This window comes from Chionomys nivalis, chromosome 11, assembly GCF_950005125.1.
Source record: "Chionomys nivalis chromosome 11, mChiNiv1.1, whole genome shotgun sequence".
Classification (NCBI taxonomy): Eukaryota; Metazoa; Chordata; class Mammalia; order Rodentia; family Cricetidae; genus Chionomys; species Chionomys nivalis.
In genome coordinates this window covers 50577102-50596637 of record NC_080096.1, presented here as the reverse complement: position 1 = coordinate 50596637, position 19536 = coordinate 50577102, and the positions used below count along the sequence as shown (strand labels likewise).

Here is a 19536-nt window from a genome sequence, read left to right as displayed (position 1 = left end):
AAGTTCCGAGATAGCGTCTAAGGAGTCAGAAAATACCCTCATTCTATTTTTAAAAGGGAGACCGATTTATATTAGTGGGCTTATGATCCCAGAGTCTTGCTCAATGTGTAAATTTAAAAATCACAGCGATTTAAATGAACCAACTGCTTGATAGTGTATGGGTTGATGAATGAGTGAAGAGGTGGGAACCAAGAACAAGAATATTCTGGTTCCATCCAATAAAGACACAGGTTATCTTGATGGCATGCCATCAACATTCTTAGTGAACACAGAGTTTTCACACCAAAAAGAGGGGATAGGGTACGCAGACACTTTGGAACGCTATTTCGTTTTGCTCTCTGAAAATGACTTAGCCCCATTTACAATGAAATCAGTCACAACCTGTGATTCCGTGAGCGCTTCTTTGACTTAGGCGGTATGGAAGGTCCATGATCCTTGGGAAACACATTTCTTGGTCATGTCTTCAAATTAAAAACATTTCTTTCCAATGAATGCCCAGGAGGCTTGGCAGCGGTTCCTCCTTCGTCTGGGCGGTCTCAAACCACCGGTACTCTCGTGGAATCGGTGAGGACGCTGGAAGCTGAGCATGCACCTGCACAGGTGCTCACCAGGAGAGAGGGAGGGAGGCACCTTGAGCCACTCACTCCTATCACCCTTTGGCCACCCCAGCCCGCGCAGGCGCGCTCTCCTCCCCCCAGCCCCGCCCTCACCGCACCTGCCAGGTCACAAACCTCCGCCCACCCACTCCCGCTCCTCTCTGCCGCCAGGGCTTGCCCCTCCTTGATTGGCCAAGAGTCCGCTGGAGCGCGTCCAATCGGCAGCCCTCCTGCGCGACCTCTTCCCGCTCCTCCCGCCCCGCCGGCCTCGCGGGCGCCCAGCTTCTTTGTGACTGGTGCTCGCGGAGGTCACTCAGCGCGCGGTGAGCGATCGGCGGGCGGGGCCGGCTCAGGTGCCGTGGCACGGGACGGCCGCGGTGGGCAAGGGGGCGGTCGCGCCGCGACGTCGGCGGCGTGAGGCTTGGCGCGCGTGAGCGGCGCGGGCGCCGGGCCTGGCGGCCGAGCTCCGGTGGCGGGCACGCAGGTCGTTGACGCGGGCCCCGGCTGGGAGGCGCGTCCGTCGCTGGGAGCGCGGCGTCGAGGTTCTCGGACCATGGAGGACCCGCAGCCGCTGCCACAGCCGGAGCTGCGGCTGTGTGACAGCCTCATCATCTGGGTGAGTGTGATCCGCGCTCGCCGGCGAGGCCACCCGCGGGGCGGGCTGAGCGAGGGAACCTGCGACTGCCACGTCCACCTGTTCCGCAGCCTGTCCGAGACCGGGCTCTCCACCCAGCCGCAGCGCCCCATGGCGTACTGGTGGCTAGGAGACGCTGGCCACCTCGGTTCCCAGCTTGCTGTCCCTTTGGGCCCACACAGCACGAACGGTGTAGACACGGCTGCAGAGAGATGCGGGAGCTCTTTTTCTTTTTTCTGTGCCTCCCCTTTCCTTCTTAATACCTTTTCTTTTTTAAAAGTAAAAAAGAAGATTTGGCATTTTTTTGTTTGCGCTTGATGCATGTGCAGGATTCATTGGTGCAGACTCGATGGACGACTGGCTCTGTCCTCAGATGTCCAGTGAGCAAAATGGTTTCTAACCTGTTGGAATTGCCTAGATATGACAGAACTGGCTTCCAGGTGTGATTCCTAGCCCTTTGTTGTGTTAGGATAATCCTTGACGTCCCACAAACTACTGTTGATGACTCAAAGCTCACCCCAGTTGTGTAGATTTGTGGAGGGCAGTCTGTCTGATTGGAATGTAAGTAGACTGGATCAGGAAGATTACATTCTCCAGGAGATTGGCTGGTTGTCTCTTAACGTGAGCAAATCCAAGGAACAAATGGGAAAGAGCTCTGAACGTTTGAAATATAAAGTAACTTTTGCACTTTGGACTTAAATGACAAGTTTTAAGTAGAACGCCAGTAGCTGGGATTTCAGGATTTAAAGCATTTAGATCTTGTCAATCTGCGTAGTCATTTAAATTAGTATTTAGGTTTAGATAATCTGTTTAAGATTGCGGGGGAAGAAGGCGGTATTACTTTAATGATCTGCTTTGTTTAAAAACAAATGGCTAATCATAGGGTGTGTCCAGGTCTCCAATTTTGTGCTCTGGCCGTGACTGAAGTGGTTCTTTATGATGTCACTGACTTCCCTGTCCTGCGGTGAGGTACAAGATTTTCTTAAAACTCTACTGCGATATTTTAAAATATTACGACCATATCCATTCTTAAAGCAGTATTTATTAACTTCGTACTTTGTGCTAGTCTCGTTACAACCAGTTTAGAGGTGTGTGTAACAACAGTGGAAGGCAAAATTCCCCAAGATCTGAAAAACTATGAGCCAAATAAGGAATCACAGACAGGGTGCTTGGTTGCCAGTCACCAATTGGCTTGGGCAGTGCTCTCCCAGGCTGCTGTGTACTGCAGGAAATAGAATGACTGACAAATTGTCACTGTCTTGTGGTCACACTATTATGGCCAGATGTACACTTTTTCTCAACACTGTAACAACAACCGGATAGTGCTACTACTTCGTAGAAGCTCCATGCAGATACTACTTGACTCTACTTTGAACTGAATCTTGGCTTTTAGCCGAAAGACTACCTTTCCTTATCTTTGGATCTAACTTTACAACCTATTCCTTCTAACTCTTCTAGTTCTTGTTTTATCATTTATTTTCCTTTGCTGCTTCTGCTGCCCATCCCCCAGCTGAATGAGGGGTCTCTGCAAGTGCTCCACCGATGTAGCCGAATCCTCAACCTCCTTTTTACTTAAGACATAGTCCAAGATGCCCAGGTTAGCCTTGAACTCACTATGGCTGACAAGTCTTTCTGAAGTTATCTAGTAGTTGACTGCTGAGCAACAGAACTGTTGCCTGATCTGCTTTGGCTGTGACCCTAAAAGAAAGGATACTCACTAAGGTCTCAGTATATTGAATGAAAATAGAGTTGTCTTGGCTCTGCCCTTTAGGAATGGTATTCCACTTTTAACTGCTGTGGACTTCTTGTCCTGCATTTTTAGTTGCATCGTGGTTTAAAGAAGAAGAAATCATAGGGAACGAGCCCCCACATCAGAGAAGAGTCGTTAGTTGTAACTAATACACCTGAACGCTTTTGTCTGTAGCCTGAGGGGAAGTAAGTAGTAGAAAACACACATTTGTCAGATTGTCTTTAGCCAGGAAGGTGTTCCCAGATATGCAAGTAATTTTGCGTTTGAGAAGAACTAGCACGGTTGATAAGATTGAAGGAAAAGCAAGTTGCAGTGGGGCCAAGGCGTGCAGGTGAGCATATGGCTGGAAGGAGTGTGATATTTTACAGCAGGACTAGGCCCTACCTGAAGCAGAAGAATCATCAAGAGAAGCTGGCTAGGTGAGGGTTGTCTCTTTAGGTAACTCTTTAAGTGTAGGTTTTATGATTTGAATGTTTCTTTTAAGTAGTTCTTAAAATGTACCGCTATTTAGAAAATACAAAATCAAAGGGAAAAATAGAATAATTTACATAACAGGGAATGAATGTAAAGTTTGAAGAAATGTTTTCAGGTTTCATTCTGGTTTGTAGTGTTGTGAGGTTGTTTTTACCTTTTATTACTTTTTAATTCAACTTTCACGAATATCTAAGGATATTATTGGGCCAGATTATTTTAATAATTCCTTTTTTAAAATTTTGCTGTAATTTTAAGAGGTAAAAGAAAGAGTAAAAGCAAATATATGTGCAGTCTTAGAAAATTACTGATCAAATTATATTTTGAAATTTTATTTATGTTTATTTTATGTGTATGAGTATTTCTGTGTCTGTGTGTGCACATGTGTGCATGTGGGTGTACATTACATGCTTGCCTAGTGCCCAAGGGGGCCAGAAATGGTCATTATATTCTCTCAGATGAGTTAAAAAGATGGTTGTGAGCTGACATTTGGGTGATGGGAATTGAACCCTATTCTTATAGAAGAGCGGCCAAGGCTCCTAACACTGAGCCATCTTGCCAGTCTCATGCAAAACAAATTTGTTGTTCTAGGCTATAAAGCCTTTCAGTTTACCCAAGAGAAATTACGTTGTTACCCACTTTCATTTGCAGTTGGGAGTTGATATTGATTTAAATGTAGTGCAAGGAGGCAACTCCATAACCTAGATACACCTATATGTATGTCCACATTGCTTTTTCAAACGTCTAAAACTATGTTCAATTATTGCACAAGATAGGGCAACTTGAGGGAGCTTCTTCTCCATGTGAGTTCCAGGAATTGAACTCATGTCAAGGTTGATAGCAAGTGATTTTTACTGCTGAGCCATTTCATTGACTCCTATCAGGATTGTTCTGCCTGATATTCTGAAATTGATCTTTTAAAGCCACTCACCATATCCATTTTGTAAAACATTTTGTAAAACATTGATCTTTAAGTTAATATGAAAAGTTAGCATGTAAATACAAAGTGTTGGCCAATGTTTTCCTTTTAAAGATATTGCAATTTCTCTTCCCTGCATATCCACCCAGTTGCAAAATTCTTGTTGCACATCTTATACAATCCATTCCTCCTGTATTCTGAATTCACATTATATGTGTCTTGGTGCTGCCCATTTTATGAACTCATCTCCTGCTCACAAGCACAAGGATATTCTGTATCTCTATTGCATCTCTGTCTTACCACTTCTTTGTGATTCCTTCTTACTCTAAAGCCAACACGTAGAAGAACTGCTGTAGACTTTCTGACTTCATGTGTCTGGAGGTTTGAACATGTATTATCCCTGTTCAGGAAAACTTAACTTGTCCAGATTGTGTTTGTAACCATTGAGCACAGAACCTTGTGCAGACGCTGATGTAATTATGTCGCCTCCTTCACTCAGTTTTCTCAGCCGTCTTCTGTGGTGGAAACTTTCCAGTTGTTTCCCATTACATAGATGGTTGTTCTAAGGATAAAATGTCGTCCTGACTCCTGCCTGTCTCTTCAGTCCCGTTGGTTGACATTCTTTGCCCATCCTCCTTAAATGATACTAGAATGCATACTCCTTAAAAATGGCAGTTTTCACTTGTATTTGTATGATAAAAATACTCATTTTCTGAAGCTTCCATCCTCAAGCCCTCTCATCCAGGATCTTTTTACAAGGTGTTTCTAAATTACAAATTTTAAATGAATTATCTCTTTTTTCTCCTTTCAAAAATAATTCATGTATACTGTAATTATGAGCTAATCATGTCTCAACATGACATGTGCCTTTCACTTTCTTATAATTCTTAGTGATAGCTGTTTTGAGGGAGAATACAGTGATTTTCCCTTGTAATCTCATCTCTTACCACAGTGCACCACATCAAGTAGGAGCTCAAGAAGGCATCTCCACGGGGTTTCAGAGCAGTCATAGCTGGCTTTAGCCTTCCCATTCCATCTCTCCTTTGTACTAGAAAAACAGGGACAGCTTTGTTGAATCTCAAAATGCACAAACTTGTAGTGAGTTATGCTGGAATGGAATTCTGTGGGCTTTGATAGTTAATTGGTGATCCTGAGGCTAGTAAGTGAATAGTGAAGGGAATGAATAATGTACAGGAAAGGAAATCATAATACCTTTAAGTATGGGTAGAGATTCGATTTCTATGCATTTATATGATCCATTTTAACTGTTACATTGCTTTATAAAATTTTTCCTATTTTGGATTTGCTGCTTTGAAAAGGATGCCAGTATTCTTAAAGTACACATGAAACATTAAAAATTACATTAACTTACGCGTTTCTTTATTGTGTTTGTGTAATTGTTTGTACGGCTGGAGTATGGAGGTGAGAGAACAGCTTGCAGGAGCTGGTTCTCTACCGCATGAGTTCTGGAGATTGCACACAGGCCGTCAGTCTTAGCAGCAGTGCATCTTGTCAGCCTCATAAACATTTTCAAAATCAAGATTAAATGTTAGTAACAGCTGAAGCATTCTAGATTAGAACAGCTCAGCTGCCTGTCTCTGTGGCTAATTGTTGGACAGTCCTAGTTTCTTTCAGAGCTCATTTATATGGTATTAAGTAGTTTTAGATCTAACAGTTATAGCTTTTATTTTCCTATCAAGTATCTGAAATGACATTTTAACTAGTACTTGTTCAGTTATCTTAATGTTCTTCTTATAGTAGATACATCTGAGAGTTTGTATTATTCAGAAGTGCTGAATAATTTCATACATATCACCACGTTCTATTAGGCCTGATTTTATGTACAAATGTGTTTTTTATAAAAATTTTACGCAGCTATAGAAACACAATCTTCCATCTGTATAGTTGCTATTTTTTTTTTATTTTGTATTGTAGGGATAGCCCAACCGTATGGTGATTTGTTTTGTGTCATTTTAGCTGCAGACATTCAAGACTGCCTCACCCTGTCAGGATGTCAAACAGCTGACTAATGGAGTGACCATGGCACAAGTTCTTCATCAAATGTGAGTAGTGACCAAAGACCTCATAGGAATGGATGTCCAGCAGCAGCTAGAACACTTCTATAAAGGAGACTGAGAGTTCATCCTACCCAGTAGACATAGTCAGATATATGGTACCAGGGCATTCTTGCAACTAGGGAACAAGACCATTTTACCACCTCATGATTTCTTGCTTGTTTATAAAGATTCATTTTAACCAAATGATCGATAAAGATTCCTATATCGGTTTTGTCCCATGCTTTTTTCAGACCCCGGCCAGCTGGCCTTGGTGAGTTCCCGATAGAACATCCCCATTGCCTCAGTGTGTGGGTGCACCCCTCGCGGTCCTGAGTTCCTTGCTCGTGCTCTCTCTCCTTCTGCTCCTCCTTTGGATCGTGATACTTCAGTCCAGTGCTCCAATGTTGGTCTCTGTCTCTGTCTTCTTTCATCGCCTGATGAAGGTTAATATTCAGGAGGATGCTTATATGTCTGAAAAAGCATGGGATAAAACCGGACTCGCTGAACATAGCGGACAATGAGGACTACTGAGAACTGAAGAACAATGGCAATGGGTTTTTGATCCTATTGCACATAATGGCTTTGTGGGAGCCATGTAGTTTGGATGCTCACCTTAATAGACCTGGATGGATGTGGGTGGTCCTTGGACCTCCCACAGGGCAGGAAAACCTGATTGCTCTTTGGGCTGAGGAGGGAGGAAGACTTGATTGGGGGTCGGGGGGAAATGGGAGGTGGTGGCGGGGAAGAGGCAGAAATCTTTAATAATTAAATAAAAAAAAAAGATTCCTATATCGTTGTATGCCAAATAATCACACAGAAACATTGCTTGGCCTATTAGCTGAGACTTCTTATTAACTATCTCTTTCATCTTAAATTAACCCATTTCTACTAATCTGTGTATCATCAAAAAGCTGTGGCCTACTGTAGGAGAAATTTTGGACGCTAATGACGAGAATACAAGTGAGCTCTGGATTCACCCTGTCCACATGTGCCTCTTGTAATTTTTCCTCAGTCATTGTCAGTTCCTTTTCTGCTTCAGCTGTTAATTCTCTGGGACTGTTCAAGTCTTTATCACCATCCAAGATTTTGTTCAAATGAATTATTAGATCAGGTGTTATCCCAACAGCTGGTCGTAGGCTGGAAATGTCTCCTAACAGTCTTTGAAAGTCATTAAGAGTTCGTAGCCAATCTCTCCTAATTTGTGCCTTTTGTGTCTTAATTTTTTGCAAACCTATTTTATAACCTACATAATTAACAGAATCTCCTCTCTGAATCTTTTCAGGAGCAATCTGCAATCCCCATTTATGTAAAACTATATTTCTTCAAACAGTCTTCCAAATATCATCCATATTGTGATAGATTATAGACTTGGGAAATTTCTTGCATATTTGCAATGGTTGATTTACAAAATATTGGCACAGGGAGGGGCTGTTTAAAATGCCCTGGAGGAGAACGGCCCACTGGTATCTCCTCGAAGGTTGAGAATTATTATAAGTAGGAACTGTGAAGGGGAAGAAGGCAGTGAGTGAGACACCATACCTCTTCTCTCCAGGCAGTCACCATAGCTCTCCTCTCCGAGATGGATGCAGATCAAGAATATTCCCGGTAAGACACCAAACCACCTCATGGTGCTACACAGATTATAAGATATGGGTTAATCAAGATGTGAGAGTTAGCCAGTAAGAGGCTAGAGCTAATGGGCCAAGCGGTTTCTTTATTAATTAACCAATGAAAGCAACAGATAGATAGTAGACCCACTTACATCAGCCTACTGGTAAGATTCTGGGGCATCTGTCTCCTTCGGTAGCTACATGGTATGTCCCCTACTCTGCCTACTCTCTCTCTATTTCTGTTGTTCGAATTTCCTGCCTGGCTTTATTTATTCTGCCCTACCTTAGGCCACAGCGACTTTATTCATTCACCAATAAAGCAGCACATCTACAGAAGGACATTCATCCATATCATATTGCTCAAGGGGAAAAGGCTAAATGATTGATATACTTGCATTCATTTTCTACAAATGTAGGTTGTTCTTTTGAGGGCTTTTCACATGGACATTCGTTCTTTGAGATTCTGAATTTGGAAAACAAACTATATTAAAAATCTAATACTGAAATAATAGTAATTATGAGTCCACCAATAATCGTGTTAATTTTATGGACTTTGAAGTTACAAAGCATGGACAAGGCTTGAATAGTTAAGATTCTGGCCTTGGGTATGTTAATGTACACTAAACAGTATTTAAAAATTGTGAGTTCAGAATTGGCCATTTGCACTATTGAGGATACAGTTTATATTGTTGACTGCAATCCTAATCCCTGAACTATGGTTGGGAAATATTAAGAAATAATAGATTTAAGAATTTTTGATATTACTATTTAAAAAGAGACCAGACTCCTGTTTTGACTTTATTGTTATCCAGTCAGAGATTATTATATTGACTTTTTCCCACCATCTACAAGATGAAACTGACTTGAAAAACTCTATAGTTGGAACCACAAAAATCTTTATGCCTCTCCTAGAAAAACAGCTTACAATTATTTTAAAATCTTAATAATTTGGTATTTGAATATCTCATTTGAATATCCAAATTTTATAGTTAAAGCATGTTAACATTTTCTTCAATCATTGAAAAATACTCCTGCCCAGTTTTCTTAAAATGTTGCTGGGAGGACACTCATTTGTTCCCAGCCACTTAGCCCCAAAATAATCACATGGAAACTGTATTAATTAAAACATTAGCTCTAGCTTCTTATTGCCTAACTCTTATATTAATTTCAACCATTTCTATTAATCTGTATATTGCCACGTGGTAATGGCTTACCAGCAAAGATTCAGCATGTCTGACTGGCATCTCTCTGATTCTGCCTTCTTCCTCCCAGCATTCTGTTTAGTTTTCCCTGCCTAGCTCTGTTCCCCTACCGCTCTGCTATAGGCCCAAAGCAGTTCCTTTACTAACCAATGAAAGAAATGCATAGACAGAAGGACCTCCTACATTAAAATACTTTTTTCATTTTATTTTGTTTAAAACTATCTACTTGACCAGAGCCAACAAAGTACTTCTTGATTTGAGGATGCCATCATTGCTTGATGAAGGAATATGTGTCTTGCTGCTTTCATTGTAATAATTTTTGGCTGATCGGAATAAAAGGTATCTATTTATTCAATTAACAGTGCTATGTGAAGACATCAACCCAAAACTAGGCCTAGTTTGTTCTTTTCCTTTCATTTTTTGTTTGTTGTTGTTGTTCTTTCAGAGTTTGGCTTTAATCTAGGGTGGACTGATACTTACTGTGTAGTCCAGGCTGCCTCACAGTTAGAACAGTCCTCCTGTTTCAACTGCTGGACTGCTAGGGTTATAGACCTTGCCAGAGGCATCATTTCTGTTTGTGTTCATAGCTTGATGTTATACTGTCTTTCCTTGGTGTGCTGTGTGTGGCTCTTGGATCTCCCAGATTTTCAGGCACTGTTTGGAGTAGCACCAGGTGCACTTTGTCTAAATGATAGCATGTGTCTTCTCGGCTTATTTTCCATGGTCAGATTTCTACTCTCTCTCTCTCTCTCTCTCTCTCTCTCTCTCTCTCTCTGCCTCTCTCTGCCTCTCTCCTTGTTTGTATATGTGTTATCTTCTAATAGCTTTTGTTTTTCAGGGAAAATCAAATAGGTTAGTTAATAAGAAAGATTTCTTCATTAAGCAAATGACCAGTGGCCTAAAATAGGTCCAAGCCAGTCTGTCTGCTGGTCCCCCTAACACCCCATTTTGTGTTTCATTTGCCCATCTTATTGTATTCTTTGAAGTTTTAACCTCCTTATCATCTAAGGAACTTTTATTTATTTATTTATTTTTAACACTTTTCTAGAAGTCTATATGTAGACCAGCAAGACTTCATTTGGATAAAAGTTTCATAATCTTAATAAAAAAGACTAATTTCTTAAGTGTATAATTTATTGTTTGTTGAGACAGGTCCTGGAACTCACTTTGTAGACCAGGCTGGCCTTGAACTCTCACCTGTGTCTGCCTCCCGAGTACTGGAATTAAAGGCATACCTGGCATATTTCTTTGACTGTTTCAAAGTACCATAATGGTAACATAATAAATTTTACTGGTGATTTATGTAAAGTCACATGAAAGTTGTAATAAAGTTGAGAAGATAAATTCTGCTTTTTAAAGAAAGGCCAACCTTTTAGATAATCATTTTTACTTATCTGAGGCAGGTATGCATTTATAGAATAAGATCTTAAACAGTTGTCTAAACTGTAACTTTAGCCACGAGGAACCATGGACTTAGTGATGGCTTCTGTAGGTCCTTGTCTTTAGTTTGGATATGTAATGTGCACTCCTTTAAAAGCGTACGTAGAAGGTGCAATTGTGGGGAAAGGCTGTGCACTGGGGGAAAATGCACCTACGACTGGGTTAGTTTTCCAGGGCTGCTGTAACAGTGCCACGGGCTGTGTGGCTTAAAACAACAAAATTTTATTCTCCTGTAGTTCCTATAGTTAGAAGTCTAAATCAAGCTCTTGGGCAGGCTGTTCTCACTCCAAATCTTCAGCGAGAGAGCTTCCTTGCCTTTTCTAGCTTCTGGTTGTCCTGGGCATTTCTAGGGCCACTGTGCCTCTGCTTAGCTTCCCTTTGTTTGCAGCTATATCTGTTGCAATTTTTTTTATTTTTAATTTATTTCATTTTTCTTTTTTTTAAAAAGAAAACAAACTAACTTTTTTCATTTTACATATCAATCCCAGTTCCCTGTCCCTCCTATCCCTACACCTCACCTCCCATCCATTCCTAAAAGAGGGTGAGGCACATTGCTTTGGGGAAGGTCCAGTGGCTCCCAACTATATCTAGGCTGAGCAAAGTATCCTCCCAAACATTGGAATACTACTTAGCAGTAAAAATAATAATAGTAAAAAAATGACATCTGAAATTTACATGCAAATGGATGGAACTAGAAAAACCATCCTGAGTGAGGTAACCTAGACCCAGAAAGATTAACTTGGTATGTACTCACTCATAAGTGGATACAACTGTAAACCAAAGGATACTGAGCCTATAGTTCATGATGCTAGAGAAGCTAAGTAACAAGGTGAACCCTAAGAAAAACATACATAGATCTGCCTGGAAAAGGGAAATAGACAATATTGCCTGACAAAATTGGGAGCATAGAGATGAGGGGAGAAGGGAGGGTGAAAAGTGGAAGAGGAGGAGAGAAGGGGAGGGGCCAGGAGAACTTGAGGGAACGGGATAGATGAGATGGAAGAAGAACAGAGATGAGAGCAAGGAAAGAGATATTTTGATTGAGGGAGCCATTATGGGGCTAGCAAGAAACCCGGCACTAGAAAAATGCCCAGGAATCCACACAGATGACCCCAGCTAAGAACCTAAGCAATAGAGGAGAGGGGGCCCAATTTTGACTGGCCCTGTAGTCACACTGATGAATATCTTAAATGTCACCATAGAACCTTCATCCAGCAACTGATGGAAACAGAGAAAGAGTCCAGCAGGGGAGCACTGGACTGAGCTCCCTAAGTCCTGTTGAAGAGTGGGAGGAATGAGAATATGAGCAAAGAGGTCAAGACCATGATGGGTTCACCCACTGAAACAGTTTACCTGAGCTAATGGGAGCTCACCAACTCCAGCCAAACAAGGAAGGAACTAGCATAGGTGCAAACGATAGTCCCTCTGAATGTGGGTGACAGTTGTAGGGTTAGGGCAGACTGCGGGTTCGCTGGCAGCCGCACCAGGACTTATCCGTACTACTTTATTTATTTATTTTTTTGTACTGGCTTTTAGGGAACCCATTCTATCTGTTCCATTTTAAGGGCACTAGTCTTATGGACCCATTCTAAGTTAATAAGATCTCTTCCTACTTTGATTGATACTGTGAAGACTTTATTTCCAAATAAGTTCATATTTATAGGTACAAAGTTAAAACTGAAATACATCTTTTTGGAAAATGTGGTTCTATATACTGCTACCAAGAATGAATCCATTCCCCCACTTTGTCAGTTGACCAGCCATGTAATATGTTTTTATTGTATTTCACTGGATGACTTTTGCAAAGAGGAATGTGGTATAGAATTAAAATATTCAGGCTTTAAATCATTTTTAATTGTGCAGGTATTTGAGCAGTTAAATGATAAACCATGATAGCCAACCTCTGAGTATTTACTAAGTATATCATTATAGGTCCCATTATATGGATTATTTGTGTGTGTGTATGTCTGTGCTTGTGCAGTTATCTGTTGTGTGCTTATGGAACCCAGAGGTTGATGTTGAGTATTTTCCTTTATCATTCTCAACCTTATTTTTGAAACAGGCTAGTCTCTGATCTGGAACTCACCGTTTTGGCTATCCTGGTTGGCAGTGAGCCCCACTTCATAGCCAGTGCTGGGGTTGTAGACATATGCTGTTGCATGCAGCTTTCCCATGGGTGCTGCAGATCTGACTCAAGCATGTGCATTTATGCACTGAGCTGTCTTCCCAGCTCTCATTCAGCCTTTTTATTTATAAGCTGTGTATTTACTATTTTTATGTCCAGTTTATCCCTGAAAACCAAGGGTGTAGAGAACTACTTTCAGAAGTGAAATAATAAATTGTAAGGCTGGGTTCTGTATTAGTTTGGTCTGACTCCAAGGCCAGTGTTTTTATTCAGCAGTAACAGTAGAAATCCAGTACCTCACGTCTTTCTGATAGAATCTTATTCAACAATAGTCTTGGGGCATCAATAGAAGACAATACAGTTTTTATTAGTAAGTAGAAATATAATTATTCCCTTAAGTTAGCTGCTAAAATTCTTGAAGATGCATCCTGGATGGAATTAAACATAGTGTAATGATTTTTGCTTAGTTTTCATTAGAAAATAATTGAATTGTATTTTTTTTTCATTAGCTCATTTCCTCCTTTTGGTGTTTCTTTAGTATCAAGATCAAGTTCTAATAAGTGTATAAAAGAAAACAAAAACTATCAAATCATATATATGATGTACCAGAGCAAAAAAGTATAAAATGTCTGAGGTTGAACATCAGGTTTAACTAGTGGGAAGATTATTAGCTCAATGTTAATGGTTACCAAGAATTTGCTTGTAAGAAGGCTAGAGCTAGGTAGGTTGCTATGGAGAAAGAAAAATGTAGTGGCTTCATTTAAATTACTGCTAATCTTATTAAGGATAGATTTTAAGCTATGAATACTTGAATACTGTGGTTCAGTTTTGTTTTTCATTTTACAAAAACATTTTAAAGTTTAGCTTTTATATTTTTGTTTTAGTGACGTGGCCTGGTTCGACGAATCTTGGTTAAGCCGAATTAAAGATGATGTTGGAGACAACTGGAGAATAAAGGTACGCAGACATGGATGGGTGGGTCACATATGGTGCAAGCAAAGCTCTTAGCAGCGGTTCTGATCTCATTTGATTTTTTAAAAATTAATACATGAGTGCATTTTTCAGTTTGAGTTAACATATACTGGTCTGTTTTTATCAACTTGACCCAAAGTAGAGTTAGTTACCTTGAAAGACAGAACCTCAATTGAAAAGGAAATGCCTCCATCAGATTGGCCTGTATGCCTGTCTGGTTGTCGTTTTCTTGATTGTTGATTGATGTGGGAGGACCCAGCCCACTGTGGGCAGTGTCACCCCTGGATAGGTGGTCGTGGAAAGTTTAAGAAGGCAGACTGAAGGGATGTGAACCTGAAAGCTAGTTATTAAGCAGCTGTCCTCCAAGATTTCTGCCTTTCCTGCTGCTTGAGTTCTTGCCCTGATATCTTTCAGTGATTGCTTGTGGTTAGGATTTGTAAACTCATTAAGTTCTTTTATCCCTAGGTTGCTTTTGGCCATTTTGCAATAAGAAAGAAACTAGGACATCTGAGTTTACTCATAGATAAATACCATTTTATAGTTACAGAGCTTTTCTTCCATCCAAGAACATTGGTCTCTTTTCAGTTAACCCTCACCCAGTGACTGGCTTCTGATGGCTGTCTGTCTGCTTTGAGTCCCTTGAGTTCTCGTTTCTTGAATTCTGTATAAATGCGCCAAACTGTGTACTATGTGTGTCTGTAGACTTCATTCATTAAGTATAATGATTTTGAGATTCATCTGTGTATACTACATTGATACGCCATTTTTATTTAGCTATTCACCTGGTGGGATAGTTGAACTATTTCTGTTTAGGTTATAGCAGTGAATCTTTAGTTAGACATAATTTCATTGGGGGGTAAATTTCTTGGTGGAATTGCTGGTGTGTGTGTGTGTGTGTGTGTGTGTGTGTTTAACTTTATCTGCAAATGATTTTATACTTTTAAATCCCTTTTACTTCTCTTGGATTTCTTGGGACTTGGGGGCCTATGTTTGTTTCATAAAGGATGTCTAATTTGTGTCATAAAGTTTTTAACAATACTAGTATTGTAATACTATGCTAATGAATAATTATATATATTTAAAAATTATTTATTATTCTGCATGTATGGGTATGGGTACCATGTGCATGCTTTGTGTATGCAGAGGTGATAAGAGAGCATCAGGCCTCTTGGAACTGGATGCTGGGAACTGAATCTGGGTCCTTAGTAACATGTATCTTATTTTTCAGTTTTAATTTTTAAATTATTTATTGCATTGATTTCCTCATTTACTTCTCCTTTTGCTGTTTACACATGTTCTTTTTTATCCTGCTTCTTTATTTTTGAAGAGGTTTAAATAATAAATGTTAGGCCCATTTTTATCCTAATATTAAACACTGCCTTACATTCAATGCATTATGAATATGTTGTGTGTATGGAGTGTGCACATGCTCCATCATGTGTGTGGAGGTCAAAGAACAAGTTTGTGAACTTTGATCTCCCTTCCCACCTTTGTGTGGGTTCTTGGGTCAAATATCAGCCTTGCTTTCTTATCTGTCTTATGTCTTAGTGAGTGCTCCAAGGGCACCTGAAAGCAATATACATCCTCATTTATTCTCCAGATATGTTTCGTTCCACATTTGTTGATAGTGCAGTGTGTATTTTGTGTTTAATTTCCCAATAACTTACATAGGGAGGCATCCTTAAGTCTCCGTTGATGATAACTATTTTTCTTTTCAGTTCTGATAATAATAAATTCAGGTTTTATCAGTTATAATAGTTTCATTTTCTTGCTAGGTTTCTTACACATTTTTCTGCCTTAGTGAGGAATTTGATAATGTTTTATTTTTATTGGGAAAGTAATTGTCTCTCATCTTTGTGTATGTCCCTCATTATTAACAAGAAAAAAACATTTATTTCTTCTTTTCTGTTTTAGGCTAGTAACTTAAAGAAGGTCCTCCATGGAATTACAAGTTATTATCACGAGGTACAAGAAATACCTGATTTTTAAACAAAAATTCCAGTTGCTTGACTTCTTGTTTATAGCTTATATTGGAATGAAATTCATAATTATAATAATTATATTGCCATTTTTAATGCACTCAGAATTTTTGTGAAAATGGTGATGTTTAAAGCTTAAATGCATTGGATTTCCAAAAGAGAAATAAAATTTCATTTTATTACCCTAAATTATTTTTACAAATATAGTTTATTGTCTATTAATTGGTGGCTTTTGAACTGATTTTCTTAGTTAAATTTTTTTTTTATTTTTTAATGGCACAGAAATAAACTTGAAAGTTTGTTGGAAAAGTTTTAATGCTACTATGAGAATTTTCTGTGTGCTCTACACGTCCAGAATCCTTATGACTTTTTAATAAGCTTCAAGAAAAGAAGGGGAAGAAAAAATCAAATCCATTGGATTTGTTTTTCATTTGTAAAAGTGTGGTAGTTGATGTTGTGATACATACTACAGATATTCTTCAGACAGTCTGTCTTTTCTTCATTGTGTAAATAACTGCCTTTCTTAATAATAATACCTTTCTATTTTGAGCTAGCATAATCCTGTTTACTGCTTACTGGGAAAGCATTTTTGTTAGAGTAAGATAGCCTAGGTTCTTCTTAACAAATCCTTGTTTTTCTGATAGTAAAAGCAAGCAAAAACAAATACAATTGGCTCTGAATATTGAGAAGGTGCCAGAATATTGCTAACTTGGTTTTAGTCAACAACACTGAGTTGTGGTTTTTTAATTTATTTAAGTTATTTTATGAACTTATTTTAATTTTTTTTATATAGTAATGTAAATTCTCTGTAGCCTACTTAACTCAGTGATCTAATATATCATTTGATTCTTCAGTTTTTGGGGCAGCAGATTTCTGAAGAACTTATTCCCGATTTAAACCAAATAACTGAGCGTTCAGACCCTGTCGAGCTTGGGAGGTTGCTTCAGCTTATTCTAGGCTGTGCAGTCAACTGTGAAAGGAAGCAAGGTAAGCAATTTTTAAACATTTGAGGTTCCCACTTTCTAGAAACATTCTGCTTTGCTAGTTCTTGGTGCTGACATTCACAGGAAGGGGTTGTCTTCCTGCTGCTGAGTGCCTGAAATCACATTGCACTAACTCGATCTAAATTCTAGACCTTCCTGTCATCTGTCATGTTGCAACTCTTAAGTGTCCTGTGTTCTGGTGGTCAGTGGCCAAATTAAGTTTATTTCGTTCATCAATACCTGGTATTTAAGACACCAGGTAGAATTTTAGGTTCATTTAATTTTTCATAATAAAATATTAAGCTAATAAATTTATAACCCAGACTTCCTCAAATAATACCTGCTGTGTTTAAAAGAAACCTGTCTACTGTTTTCTTTTGAGAAGTGGAATAGTTCACATATTAATGGAACCCATGCATTACACTAGTATATGTATACATAGCAGTTTGTGTGCTGCTGAGCATGAGATGTCACAAAGCTGAGTAGAGTGAGTCTCCTTCCCTGTGGGGGCTTGTCAGTCTTGTGTGTCTCGTCAGTCTTGTGTGTCTCGTCAGTCTTGTGTGTCTCGTCAGTCTTGTGTGTCTCGTCAGTCTTGTGTGTCTCGTCAGTCTTGTGTGTTTTGTCCATCTGTGTGTCTCGTCAGTCTTGTGTGTCTTGTCCATTTTGTGTACCTTGTCCATCTGTGTGTCTAGTCCGTCTGTGTGTCTCGTCAGTCTTGTGTGTCTCGTCAGTCTTGTGTGTTTTGTCCATCTGTGTGTCTCGTCAGTCTTGTGTGTCTCGTCCGTCTTGTGTGGTCTCTTACACATCTTGGGTGGGAGGAGCTTTGCTAGAGCCTGGTCTTAGTACACTGCCTTCGTAAAGACTTTTATCTTCAAGAAAGGGTAAAGGACAGATAAATTCAGTAAGTCCACGTTCAAGAAATATAAAATAAAGTCAATTATAGTTTATAAAATATATATACACTCACATGCCTTTCAGAGGGCAAGTAACTACTTTTCCTATTGTTAGTGCTGGGGGCATTAAAGATCTATATGTTGTGTTTGTGTGTTTTGTGAAAACTAAATCTTTACTCATATAGGTTAAAATGTCTCTGGCTATTCACAGTTTGACAAGGAATAATTCAGGTTTAAATATAGTACTTTTTGTTACAGTTTGGCTCTTTTTATTCCTTGATTAATACTTTTCTTCTCTTTTAGTTTCTGGCTATTTGTAGCGTATTTTTTGCCTAATTTATGTTTCCAAAATTTCAGACATAATTCATTTTCAGAAAAGTACCATTTGGCTTTGATTCTCTTTCATTTAAGTATTATTTGTTTTTTCTAGTATTGCATTCTTCCATTTTCTTGTAAATTCATCTTCTAGTATAAGCCATGACTGGCAGTCTAAGCTACACTTTTCCCTGGTGTTTGATGATTTTGTTGCATCCTGCAAACTTTATCTACTGTCTTAGTCATAATTTAGACCTAAGCATCACTAGATATTCTTGTCTTCATAGTTTTGAAAGGAAATTCAGTTCCTGAAGATACAAGTGAAAGTTTACTAAGCAGTCCATATGAGGAAACAGTCTGGCTTGACAATTAGGTTTGAGTAGTTAATAAAGCGTGCTAGCGGGCTGAGGGTACGGCCTAGTAGTAGAGCTCTCATCTGTCATGCAGAGCCCTGGATTCTATCAGAGCTGTAGAAGGAATGAAAATAGGAAAAGCAAAAACAAAAAATACAAGAAATGAACCCCCTAAATTTGATGATATCAAGCAACTTCTGCACTTTTGTGGTTTGAAGTGACAATTGGCTTAATTGTTAATAATAACTTTCTCAAACAGAAAGATTTTTTTAAACATAATTTCTCGATTGATTTTTAAAAAATCTTACCTCATGCACCCTAATCCCACTCACCTCTTAGGCTCTCCATATCACCCCTCACTTTTGCAGCACCTCTTCAAAAGAAAGTTAAAACAAGCAAACAATCAAAAACAAGAACAAAACAAATCTCGTTGATTCTCCATCTTTTCTGCTTCTCTAACATCTCTTCATTTGTCCTGGTGGTATTGGGAGCAATGTGTCACATAGTTTATGTACCCTTTTGTCCAATCTGCTTTACTAGCAAATGTTCACTGAAATGAGTCACTGGTCTGGTTCAAGGCCTCTGGTTTCTGGGACACCATCATCACTGGATCCTCACCAAAACTCTGGGATATCCCATGTCTGCTCCAAGTCCTGGAGATCCTGCCAGTGTAGTTCCATAGGACCAGTCTCTTCATGAGCTCCATCAGGTGGAGTAGGTGTTAGGGTGGGCCAACCTAAGACCCAGATGTAGGCCTGGGTGGTAGCTGAGCTGATCAGTCCAGGCCACTGGAGCCACCCACCTGAGGTGAGAGGGTGGAGCCAGATTCCCTATACTCATGCCATCAGAATCAGTTTTCCCTCATCTGTGGTGAGGAGTGGGCCTATATCTCCCAGTTCAGGGGCCAGCTCTCTTGCTGCAGTGTCCAGAGAGAGAGAGAGAGGCAGGGCCAGTGAAGGGCAGAACTGGCTCAACTTGGCCCCCTGGTGTCATCATGCATGGCCTACGACCCCCTGAGGTCATCAACACAGACTTCCATGGACCCAAACATGGCCCTCAGCAGCAACTCAGGCCTGGACAGCATCTTTGCTCTGGGTAGAAGCATTGGCCACACAGATCAGAACACTCAGATCAGGATGGCTCTGGTGGTGGCATGACCCCCGGACACCAACAAGGCCACAGTTTGCAGCCCAAACTCTGGGATTCTGTGTGACTTTGGTGGCACCACAGACCTCAG

General features: G+C 39.9%; 1 protein-coding gene across 1 annotated transcript in view; it reads left to right on the top strand.

Moving 5' to 3' along the window:
- The first annotated feature begins 978 nt into the window (after positions 1-978).
- Hook1 (hook microtubule tethering protein 1) overlaps positions 979-19536 on the top strand; it is a 47468-nt gene continuing 28910 nt past the window's right edge. Inside the window, exons 1-5 of the mRNA XM_057784687.1 lie at positions 979-1212; positions 6348-6433; positions 13689-13761; positions 15691-15741; positions 16610-16742. Coding sequence (XP_057640670.1) covers positions 1150-1212; positions 6348-6433; positions 13689-13761; positions 15691-15741; positions 16610-16742 — 406 coding nt within the window. The 5' untranslated portion in view covers positions 979-1149. The remainder of the gene's footprint in view (positions 1213-6347; positions 6434-13688; positions 13762-15690; positions 15742-16609; positions 16743-19536) is intronic.